This window comes from Cololabis saira, chromosome 1 (assembly GCF_033807715.1).
Source record: "Cololabis saira isolate AMF1-May2022 chromosome 1, fColSai1.1, whole genome shotgun sequence".
In the NCBI taxonomy this organism is placed as follows: Eukaryota; Metazoa; Chordata; class Actinopteri; order Beloniformes; family Belonidae; genus Cololabis; species Cololabis saira.
The window spans coordinates 7,499,180-7,511,435 of record NC_084587.1 but is presented as its reverse complement, the minus strand read 5'-3'; the positions used below and the strand labels follow the sequence as shown (position 1 = coordinate 7,511,435).

General features: G+C 44.9%; 1 protein-coding gene across 1 annotated transcript; it reads left to right on the top strand.

Annotated features, from left to right (window-relative positions):
• The first annotated feature begins 921 nt into the window (after window positions 1–921).
• LOC133454493 (NLR family CARD domain-containing protein 3-like) lies at window positions 922–10,248 on the top strand. The gene is made up of 10 exons (XM_061733249.1): window positions 922–986; window positions 1,514–1,642; window positions 1,725–1,850; window positions 2,178–2,256; window positions 2,893–3,109; window positions 4,631–6,413; window positions 6,665–6,838; window positions 6,923–7,096; window positions 8,832–8,878; window positions 9,009–10,248. The coding sequence occupies exons 2-10, from the start codon at window positions 1,554–1,556 to the stop codon at window positions 9,536–9,538; spliced, it is 3,219 nt and encodes a 1,072-aa protein (XP_061589233.1). The 5' UTR covers window positions 922–986; window positions 1,514–1,553; the 3' UTR covers window positions 9,539–10,248.
• Window positions 10,249–12,256: the final 2,008 nt, after the last annotated feature.

The window sequence follows — 12,256 nt, the reverse complement described above, 5'->3', positions numbered from 1 at the left end:
GACTCCATCCTGCTTCAGGGGCTTCAGCATCACGGCCACTTGCCGATGGATGGATGGATGGATGGATGGATGGATGGATGAAACTTTTTGAGTTGGGATTGATATTAAACGCAAGGTAAATGTTCTCAATGATGCAAAAAGTTTTTTTTCATAATAATACACCCCTGTGATGCTAAACCAGTTAAAGAACTGTAAATGACAGTTAAAACAGAGACTCACACCAACAATGTGAGTCTCTTTTGGTCAAAGGAGGTGAAGTGGAAATTATTCTGTTCCTCCAGAACTTTCTCTCTGAAGTCAAACTCTTGTTTTCTCAACCCTCGTCTGTGATCATAAATCGATCCATTCTTCCGTAAAGCTTTGAAAACCGATGTCATCTCTTCAAGTCACTGAACTAGAATCAGGAGTTACTTGGATCTTCTCTGTGATGCAGCAGAAAGCATGAAGCTACTTCTCTGTTTGGATTCATGAGTGACAGATTAAACAATGCTGGATGAAAACGATAATGATAATCTTTACAAACCAACAGACAACAACAATAACCATACCAGGAAAGTTTGGACTCTAAATTACTGATGAATGTTTGTGGGATGGAAATAAACATGTTGAAGTTTTCATGGCAGGAAAAACGACAGCTACATGTGACTGATTGCAGACTCCAACACGTGAATATTTGCAGCTGCTTATCACGTCATTCTCCATGTGACTTCAGCTCTGTTTGTCCGTGAACTCCAGAAATGTCCCGCATGTCTGTGTTGTTACAACAACTCTGTTTGAAGCTACAGCGTGGTGGAGGTGGAGAGATTTCCAGGAACTGGAGGAATGAGATCTGCTGCTGATACCTGTCCCTCCTCTTCCTCCTCCTCCTCCTCCTTCTCCGTCTCAGGTGCAGTTCTGACTCATTCCAGGATCAGTTGGGTCTCAGTGGGGTTCGTTCCAACTGCACAATCTTCTCCTTCAACTCTTTGAACTGTTTTGAAGAAACTGTAAGTTTGTTTGTTTGTTTCACTCTCGAACTTTGTCTTCAGGAACTTTCCTGTTTGTTTCTGCTCCCTCATGTTTGGAAAAGATGTTCACTGCAGAATTCCATCCTTTTTGTGTCTGAAGACAAATCTACATGATTGTTAGATGATAATATTTATATTTTACTTTATTGATCAGCTGATGATTAGTCTTCTTCATCAAAAAAACTGGGAGGTGTATTTTTATTTTCCTGGAGTGAAGCTGTCGTCTCCAGCATTAAAGTCAGACTGCTGTTTCCTGCTGAGCCTTTCAAAATATAGTGTGGTTCCTGGAAGAAGTGGATGTTTGCTGCTTGTTTAACTGTCGTGTAATGAGGCTGTGAAGGAGGACGACGCTTCTCTCTGCAGGACAGCTTTACCTTTGAGCTTCTTCATATTTCCAGGAAACAGACTGACGTAGAGGCCGAGTCTCTTTCAGGTTTTTCCAGATTTTCAATTCTGCTGATCAGCTGATCTCTGTACAACACCAGTGATGTGTGTTTCCTCTGCAGAGGAAGGTGTGTGAGTTCATGTGGAGGTAAATTCAGCAGAATGGATCACTGTGAGGACAGAGAGGAAGGAGTCCCTCCCTCTAAAACCTCTCTGTGTGGGGAAGATGAGGGTCGGAGCAAAACTCAGAGGTGAGATGAGCATCTCTAACTGTCTGTGACTCTTCTGCATGTCAGAGGCCAAGACTCACATCACCAAACATCATTATTACAGGAATCAACCTGAACCTGAACCTGGACCTGAATCTGATCATGTACCCAGCTGTGTGTCCTTGAAGAGTAACCAGTCAAAGAATATTATTTTTGAGTTTAAAGGAGGCCAACAGTCTTTCTCAGAGAGGTGAGATGTATTAAACCAATTAAAATTTTACTGATCCTGAGGATCATCCAGTGTAAATCACCGGGTTTATGTCTCCATTAGTTGTCCATGTTCCTGATCTTGTAACTTTTCTTGGAGTAGAAATGGACCTTGTAAATATGTGAATGAGCAGAGTTCTCACTGAGGTCACATGTTCTCGGTGGGATCAGCAGAACTAGTAAACTTTCAGCACCACCAGTCCTCTGATGGACTGTCCTCATCCAAACAGGACTTCATGGACCTCAAGCTTGTGTTTGTCTCTGTGAGGACAGACATGATGTGAGCTAATTCTTCCTGATTCCTCCACAGAGTGGACCAGCAGAGCTCAGAGCCTCCCAGCGGCCCGTCTGTCCTGCAGCATCAGACACAGCTGGACTCCATATTTCTGGTCTGTACATGAACAACAACTGCTTTTCCTTTTTTTTTTTTTTTTTTTTTTAACCTTGTCTGCACACATATTAATGATTGATACCATGTAGGTAAAAACCAAAGGCATATATATGTGCATTATTGCTATATTTAATATATATACATATATACGCCTACATACGCATACACATACATACATAAAAATATGGGTGGGGGGGTGACATCCACTGCCAATCCAGGAAGCAGGAACACACGGAGGCCCACGTCAAGCACTGGAAATCTGCAACAAAAACCACAAACAAAACACAAAACCAACGAAACCAATACGGAGCCGACCAAAACACAAGCAGCAATCAACCCAAATCACAGTCTGAGCTAAGCTACCACTAACTAACCCCAAAAACTACAGAGCGAGCATGCAGGTGAACAAGCCAGTATGTATGTCTATGTGTGTGTGTGTCTATGTGTGTGTGTGTGTGTGCGTGTGTGTGTGTGTGTGAGTATGCGTGCGTGTGTGTGTACTGCAACTGCTTTTCCATCTATTCTGTTGATATTGGTCTCTGGAGACCGGTGGATGGTCACTCTGTCCAACATGGATCTGTTTGTGTCCATGGTTTCAGTCTGATTGTGTTCTTCATGTGGTCTTCTGTTCCAGCTGCTGGAGGACAACATTGTCATGTTTGTGAAGAACGAGTTGAAGAAGATCCAGAGGGGTCTGAGTCCAGATTACCCAGAATCCCTTGAGCATCTGTTTGAGGGTGAGGATGAAGAGCAGAGGAGGAGGAGGAGCAGCAGAGAGGCGTTTGTGAAGATCACAGTGAACTTCCTGAGGAGAATGGAGCAGGAGGAGCTGGCTGAGCGTCTGCAGAGCAGTAAGAGTTTTTCTCTGAATATTTAAGCTGCTGGATAAATGACCCAGAATGCCTCAGGAGAAGAACAACATCAGGAGATGAACAAATCTGCATTAAGGCTGCGTCCCAATTGAACCCCTCACCCTCGTTTTCTTCACTAACCCTAACTTTTGCACGTTCCCGTGAGGGTAGTGGTGTCCCAATTCCTCTTTTCACCTAGGGGGAGGGGGCATAACGAGGGCGAGGGGCTGAGAATAGCCCCTACGGATCGAGGGATTTCAGATGCTCACTTCGCGGACTGAATCCAAAAAAAAAACATGGCGGACATTTCTTATTTTTTTGTGAATAAAATCAATATTTTCAGTTAGTTTCTGCATAAAAATGCGTTTTGATTACATTTCTAGTGACAAACCAATATTTTACTTTCATAATATTCACTCAGTGAATGTACATAATCCCTTTTTTGTCCGTTGTTCGCGAAGAATCACGCCGGAGTAAAGGCTGTTAGGTTACGCTGTAGGCTACGTAACCTACGCCGTAGGCTCTGCGTCGATTTGACTCGCCGACCGAAGGCAAACAGGTAGACTCGTCTCAGAGAAATAGAGAGAAATAATCCTGTGACTCGTCAGATTTGTTTTGGATGTTTCTGATATAATAGTTTTCAGAAACCACAAAGTAATCCAGCTGTTATCTGGGTAATTTACACACTTTCAGATAAAGTTGCCGAAGATCACGCCAGAATAAAGGGATTTATGGTTCCGCGTTACACCAACGCAGACCCTACGGCGTATGTTACGTAACCTACGCCGTAAGGTCTGCGTCGATGTACGCGGCGACGCGCGCTGTACGCCGTACCCTACGCTGTAGGCTCTGCGTCAATTTAACGCGGACCCAAGCTCCGGAGCCGGCAGACAGAAATCTCAAAATTTCTGAGCAAATTTCTTAACAGGCGTAGCTACAACTGTTAGATTTCATCTATTAAACCAACATCTTCCTAAATGATTTATTTCAGCCAGCGTAATTCTCAACAGAGCTGCAGGTTTCTCTCCCGGGACGACGCAGCAGCTTGACCCGGCGGACACGTCTGTTCTCGGGCTGTGAGCTGCTGCTGCTCCCCGGGGGCGGCGGCTCTTCTCATCTCTGAAAACATCGGGTCAAATTTCTTAACAGGCGTTATTTGGATAAACTGAGCCCCGGTTGCGGATCTTAAGGTTACCTTTATGCCTGAAAAAATATTAAAACTTAATAAAGTGCCATATTAACAGCGCTACAGCTGAAATTAAAACAGCTTTTGGCTCTCTGCTTCCTGATCAGGGTAGGGATGAAAACCAGGGGGAGTAGGAGAAATGGGACAGGCACCTGGGCCAAGTGCCCTAGATCTCAAGTGCCCTAAAATCTCCCCCTTCTTTTTTAGGAGTTAGGGAAGAAAACAAGGGCGAGTGGAGAAAAGAAGGGCGAGTGAAGTTGAATTGGGATTGGGCCTAAGTTGTTGAGTGAACTTTATAAAACACTAAATCTCTTTCTTTACATTCTTTCATTTAGGTGCGTTTGTTACAGTGTATCAAAAGCAGCTGAAGTCTAAGCTGAAGAAGAAGTACCAGTGTGGGTTTGAGGGGATTGTTAAAGCAGGAAACCCCACCCTACTGAAGCAGATCTACACAGAACTCTACATCACAGAGGGAGGGACTGGAGACGTCAACGATGAAAATGAAGTCAGGCAAATTGAAGCAGCATCCAGGAAACCAGACAGAGCAGAAACAACTATCAGACAGGAAGACATCTTTAAAGTCCCACCTGGAAGAGATGAACCAAAAAGAACAGTGATGACGAAGGGACTGGCCGGCATCGGGAAAACAGTCCTAACACAGAAGTTCAGTCTGGACTGGGCTGAAGGAAGAACCAACCAGAACATCCAGTTCTTGTTTCCATTCACCTTCAGAGAGCTGAATGTGCTGAAAGAGAGAAAGTTCAGCTTGGTGGAACTTGTTCATCACTTCTTCACTGAAAGCAGAGAAATCTGCTGCTTTGAAGAGTTCCAGGTCGTGTTCATCCTTGACGGTCTGGATGAGAGTCGACTTCCTCTGGACTTCCACAACAATCAGGTCCTGACTGATGTTACAGAGTCCACCTCAGTGGACGTGCTGCTGACAAACCTCATCAGGGGGAACCTGCTTCCTTCTGCTCGACTCTGGATCACCACACGACCCGCAGCAGCCAATCAGACCCCTCCTGAGTGTGTCTCCATGGTGACAGAGGTCAGAGGGTTCACTGACCCACAGAAGGAGGACTACTTCAGGAAGAGGTTCAGAGATGAGGAGCAGACCAGCAGCATCATCTCCCACATCAAGACATCACGGAGCCTCCGCATCATGTGCCACATCCCAGTCTTCTGCTGGATCACTGCTACGGTCCTGGAGAAAGTCCTGGAAACCAGAGAGGGAGGGGAGCTGCCCAAGACCCTGACTGAGATGTACATCCACTTCCTGGTGGTCCAGGTCAAATTGAAGAAGGTCAAGTATGATGGAGGAGCTGAGACAGATCCACACTGGAGTCCAGAGAGCAGGAAGATGGTGGAGTTTCTGGGGAAACTGGCTTTTGAGCAGCTGCAAAAAGGAAACCTGATCTTCTATGAATCAGACTTGAAGGAGTGTGGCATCGATGTCAGAGAGGCTTCAGTGTACTCAGGAGTGTTCACCCAGATCTTTAGAGAGGAGAGTAGCCTGTACCAGGACCAGGTCTTCTGCTTCATCCATCTGAGTGTTCAGGAGTTTCTGGCTGCTCTCCATGTCCATCTGACCTTCATCAACTCTGGTGTCAACCTGCTGGTGGAACAACAAAACACCTTCAGATGGTTTAAAAAAAGAGCAGGGACTCATCTCTATCGGACTGCTGTGGACAAGGCCTTACAGAGTCCAAACGGACACCTGGACTTGTTCCTGCGCTTCCTCCTGGGTCTTTCGCTGGACACCAATCAGACTCTCCTACGAGGTCTGCTGGAACCAAAACAAAGACGTTCAGATAACAATCAGGAAACAATCAAATACATCAAGAAGAAGATCAGTGAGGATCTGTCTGCAGAGAGAAGCATCCACCTGTTCCACTGTCTGAATGAACTGAACGATGGTTCTCTGGTGGAGGAGGTCAAACGGTACCTGACGTTAGGACGTTTCTCCACAGATGAACTGTCTCCTGCTCAGTGGTCGGCTCTGGGCTTCATCTTACTGTCATCAGAAAAAGATCTGGAAGTGTTTGAACTTAAGTACTTAGCTTCAGAGGAGGTTGTACGGAGGCTGCTGCCGGTGGTCAAAGCCTACAAGAAAGTTGTGTAAGTACCAACAGACACACCTGTTTTAATTACAATCAAATGTTGTGTTCATGGAGAACATCAGTTAAATTCACTTTTCAACTGAGTTCAGGTTGACGTAGGACCAGTTCTCAATGATAATTAATCTCAGGGAACTTTACATGAAGCAACATTTAATGATTAATAGTTCAGTTTATCAGTACTCATTAAAGTTCTGTTATTTATTTCTTGACATAATCAATGTTTAAATAACTTAATCATCTCCTCTGCAGGTTGAGTGGTTGTAACCTCTCAGAGGACATTTGTTCAGATCTGTCCTCAGTCCTCAGCTCTCATTCCTCCAGTCTGACAGAACTGGACCTGAGTGACAACGACCTGCAGGATTCAGGACTGAAGAAGCTGTGTCGTGGACTGGAGAGTCCACGCTGTAAACTGGAGTCTCTCAGGTCAGAAACTGTTGACCGTTAGAGCTGTGGTTGATGTTGAAAGGATGTTTAAGGACTAGAATTTATTTTGCTGTGTTTCTACAGGCTGTCAGGCTGTCTGATCTCAGAGGAAGGTGGTGCTTCTCTGGTCTCAGCTCTGAGTTCCAACCCCTCCCATCTGAGAGAGCTGGACCTGAGCTACAACCATCCAGGAGAGTCAGCAGTGCAGCTTTTGTCTGCTGGACTGGAGAATCCATGCTGGAGACTGGACACTCTCAGGTACGAACACAGCTGCTGCAGACACACATGGTGTCTTATAGACGAGGACGTCTCTGTTCTTTACTCATGTTGTGCAACAAGTAGCGCTGTTCAGTTATTAGTTCGGCACTAGCTCTGTCAAACAGCCATTGTGACGAGAATTTGTGTAAAACACCACAAACAACTTCTCATAAAATTTAAATCAATGAGAATTTATTCACATCAGGTACCAAGTAGATGGTAAAGCGATACCCAAATAAACTCTGATGACACCTACATTAAAAACATAAACATTAACATTATCAAGAAAAACAATAAGATTAAAACATTAACTGCATGAATGGAAACAGAAATCAAAACAATAAACACATGATACAAAACGATCATCTATGTTTCAAAACACAACGTAGCAACGCATTTATAGATGGCAGCGCCCTGTGGTATTTGAAGATGGTGGCGCCCTGTGGTATTTAAAGATGGCGGCGCACATGGCCACGCCACGTGCAATCAGACATGATGACAAAACACGGCGTTTAAAAAGTGAATAACTTAACTAATTTAGCTCTTAACCTCTCTAGATTAAACTGATCACCCAGAACCATAAACTTCACGCCTCCTCTGGGTCCGGATCGGGAAGCTGCGGGCTCTGTCGACTGCGGGTTGCGTTTCTGCCGGGGTTTTCCAGTCAGAGTCTCTCGGTTTCTGTCTCCTCCTCCCTGAAACGAAACGGGACAGCGGTGGAGCGCCGCCTTGGGCCGGGCCGTGCTTTCGGATCGAACAGAGCCTCTCACGCGCTTCGAGGCGCGGCGGGACCGGTCACTTGTAGATGTGACTGGTCTCGTCAGTCGCCGAAGCGCGGGCGCCACGGATCCAGGAAATGCAGCTCACAGCTGAGGCGAGACGCCGGTTGGCCGTCCTCGAGACGTCCCGATTCTTGATATGAACAGAAAAATCTGAGCGGGAAAAAGGGGTTTCAGTCGGAGCTTCCAGTCCCAGCGGGCTCCCATCTTATGGCTGATCATGGACTCAGATGGCGGGATGTTTCTCGTGGATATGAGAAACTTAGAGAGGAGAAAGTTAGTGGGAAATGGGATCCGATAACTCCGCAGCGGTCCGGGCCGCGGGAAGCCGCTCCGATTTCCCGGTAGGATGGTCCATGGAATCTTCTCCCCCCCTCCTGGGGGGGGAGGCCGGTCTGGTCCCAATGAGCTTTTGAGAAGAAGCCAAGAGCTGACGAGCTGAAGAGCTGAAGAGAAGAGAGTTGGGGGAGAGACAGAGATTTTGTTTTCTTTGTAGTTTTTCAAAGCGGCCATTTTAAGAGGCATCCGCTTTCGGATTGAGCCGGCTTTAAATTCAAATTCACATTCACAAAATGTTCACAAAACATTCATGAGTCCAGAGTTCACATGAGCACATGACGGTAGCACAACACTCACATTCTGTCACATGCAGAACAGCTTGAGGAACTTTATGTGTTTTAGCGTCAATCATCTAAACTCCACCATAACTGAGATAATACTGAAGGAGAACACAGATTCCTGCCTCTGGAGTCCTGATGTTGGTCATTACTGCTCATCATCTTTGTCCCACACTAAAACACTCAACTCCAAATGATCCCAGCTGAAATCAGAAGAACTTTCATCTTCTGGATGTTTTTCTCTGACCTTGATCACATCTTCATCAGTGTGTGAGAGCCATGTAATGTCCATGCTTGCTGAAAGAGACTGTGCTGGTCTGACCCCCCTCCTCATTTCAGGGTGGAGCCTGCTGGACAACGATGGTTGACACCAGGTCTGAGGAAGTGTAAGTGTGTTTTTATTTCATTCACACATTCAACCATCTTCACACTGACACATCACTCATTCATGAGTCCATCAATGATCAATAACAGATCAATAATAACTGCACCTGGGTTGTTTGTTCTCTCCATCAGATTCCTGTCAACTCACCATCGACACAAACACAGTCAACAACAACATCAAATTGTCTGACCACAACAGGAAGATGACGTGTGTGCAGGAGGAACAGTCATATCCTGATCATCCAGACAGGTTTGATCACAGGTGTCAGCTGTTGTGTAGAGAAGTTCTGACGGGTCGCTGTTACTGGGAGGTCGAGTGGAGAGGAAGAGTTTCTGTATCAGTGAGTTACGGAGGAATCAACAGGAAAGGAGAGTCTAATGACTGTGTGTTTGGGAGGAACAATCAATCATGGAGCCTGTTCTGCTTTTATGATCGTAGTCGGTACCATGTCTGTCACAATGACAAAACATCTTTCACCTCTTCCTCGGTCTCTGACAGAGTAGCAGTGTCTGTGGACGTTCCTGCTGGAACTCTGTCCTTCTACAGCGTCTCATCTGACGGACTGATCCACCTCCACACCTTCAACACCACATTCACTGAACCTCTCTATCCTGGGTTCTGGTTCAGGTTCAGGTCTGGTTCTTCAGTGTCTCTGTGTTGAAATCAATATCAACACAGAGAAACTGTCCCTGATGGCCTGATGGACACAAAGTCCAGTCTTTAAAGATGGAAGCTGCCGTTATTCCAGGATCCACATATTGTTCTTCTATCTGTTTCCAGTCAAAGCTTCACGTGAACATCAGCATGTTTCTCTGAAGCTCAGTTCAGCCGGTGTCATGGTAAAGGCAGGTTTATTTATATAGTACAATTCAACAACAGAGTTATTCACAGTGCTTTACACAGACATGAAAAAACATGATGTAAAGTTTCCGATTTGTAGTTACCTAAACACACAAAATAGTCCCAGTCTTTTGGATAGGACTCTAACCAGGCAAGTGCTGTGCCAGAAAGTCTCACCCAGTTCTTCAACCATACTATCAAGATATTATGGTCAAGCGTATTGAATGTAACACTGAGATCCAGTAAGACCGAGACTGAAATGTTGCCAGTATCCTTATTGGAGTGGTTGTCATTAAGGAGCTTTACTAGAGCTGTCTCAGTGCTGAGATGTGGACAGAAACCTGACTGGCAAACATCATTTATTGTTAGGAGGTTATACGGCTGTTGGAAAAAAAACTTTTTCTATGATTTTATTAAGAAAGGGGAGGTTTGATACTTGCCTATATCTGTTTTTAAGTGATCTGTTTAGATGAATAAAGTGGTGTTTGTATACTGTATATGTAAATTCTAACCAAGATGAATAAAATGATCCATCCATTATCTAGAACTCCTTACTGTTCAGGGTCACAGCCTTGTTGATTTTAAACTGTACTATGATGATTTTTATGTACATTTGGAGAAAACGGCGTGCTCCTATTTTAGTTTGCTCTAGACTCGCCACTGATCACCATCGACACAAACACAGTCCACAACAACATCAAACTGTTGACAACAACAGGAAGATGACATATGTGAAGGAGTAACAGTCATATCTTGATCATCCAGACAGATTTGATCACTGTTGTCAGCTGCTGTGTAGAGAAGTTCTGACGGGTCGCTGTTACTGGGAGGTCCAGAGGAGAGGAAGAGTTTATGTATCAGTGAGTAACAGAAGAATCAACAGGAAAGGAAAGTCTAATGACTGTGAGTTTGGGAGGAACGATCATTCCTGGAGACTGTTCTGCTTTGGTGATGATGGTCAGTACCAGGGCCGGACTGGGAAACCTTTTCAGGCCAGGAGTTTACATGCAGTCAAAATTCGGTTTAAGGTCAATATTCCGGTTACTGAAACATTCAGAATAATCAGTACATGCGTGAGCTAACAGCATTATCCCTGTATACATGGTATTGGTAATCATTTGGGATATCTCCATCAAACCAGCGACGCATGGAGAACGTCATGACCCAATTCCCGTCATTTCCGCTTCTTCTTCCTGCATCCAAATTCAAAACAACAATAATAACAGCAGCACGGTGGATAATGAACAGCCCAGTACAAGTCGCCTTCTTTTAGGCTTTGGTGCTGGTACTGACCCACCAGCAGGACTTAACACTATTCCTCGTCGCCTTCTTCATTAATGGAAGGCGAGAACGTGAAGAAATGGCAAATGGAGCCGGAGCTGTGCCATCCATATCCATGCTACCCGTTTCCACCAGAGCAGCCCAGACACTTTGGGTGAAGGTGCAGTCAGGACTGGTGGGAACGTTCACCGACGCATGCTTGATCTGGTCTGGCGTTCGTACAAATCCTGCTTCGCGCAACTTTTCGCTCACCTTTTTGTAAATCGCTATCCCGGTAATTTCTATTGTCTACAAATGTCAAAATGTTCATATCTTTCATTACATTTATGAAGTGATTAATCTCCTCCTGGTCTTGCGTTTCACCATGTTTATAAGATCTTCCTGGACTCAAAAGACCAAGATTCCTTACGAAAAGAACATGCGCAGAAAACAAATTCATGTTCATTTTGATGGGGATGTCCTGTTAGGCGTATACATGGCCAAATATTCGGGTTAGAAAAGGAGTAACCCAGGGGTCATATTCGGGTTTTTAAAAACCGGAAGGGGTTATTGGTGTTTACATGGCCGTGGGCGACCGGGTTATTGCTAATATTCCGGTTAGAAAAGGGGTATTGATGGCATGTAAACGTAGTCTGTGATTTCTAAGGTTGGAATATACAATCACTTTACTGCTGTATTTGTGATGGTACTACTTTAATAGTAGGGGAATAAAGATTTTATATAATAAGCAGTGTCACGGTTAGAGCTATAAATAAATAGCCATGCCATGTAGAATACCAACTGCCTCAGTGGCACATCGTCATACTAATGAACCCCAACCTACGGTAAATCCAAGGTTTCATGTTGGTGCGGGGATACATAACAGCAAATCAGCAACAGAAAGAAGAATTCAACAACACAATCGTTTAAAAGAATAACGCTGTAATGCCAAGAAAGCTACTATTACAAATGAGAGCCATTTATGTCAAAAGGCCGTGTTTGCTGGTGTTCATATGTCTGCAACTTTTTTTTTTTTAAAGGTTTTTTTGGGCTCTAGTGGCCCTTTATTGGAGATGCAGACTGGAAAGGGGTAGAGAGAGAGAACGGGGAAGACACGCAGCAAAGGTGCGCGGGCTGGATTCGAACCCGCGACCGCTGCAGGAGGAGGACTGTAGCCTCAGTATATGGCCCACTGCGCCACCAAGCGGCCCCATATGTCTGCAACTTTTGCATGCTGTTGCTCTACTGTAGAAATGCTTCTGTACCTTCTGCCAATTGC

What these genes read in the sequence shown, in the direction of transcription:
- LOC133454493 (XM_061733249.1), top strand. Translation starts at nt 1,554, where the DNA reads ATGGATCACTGTGAGGACAGAGAGGAAGGAGTCCCTCCCTCTAAAACC. An exon ending in AGCTGGACTCCATATTTCTG is followed by an intron (nt 2,257 to 2,892) that starts GTCTGTACATGA and finishes CTTCTGTTCCAG; the next exon opens with CTGCTGGAGGACAACATTGT. An exon ending in GACACCAGGTCTGAGGAAGT is followed by an intron (nt 8,879 to 9,008) that starts GTAAGTGTGTTT and finishes TCTCTCCATCAG; the next exon opens with ATTCCTGTCAACTCACCATC.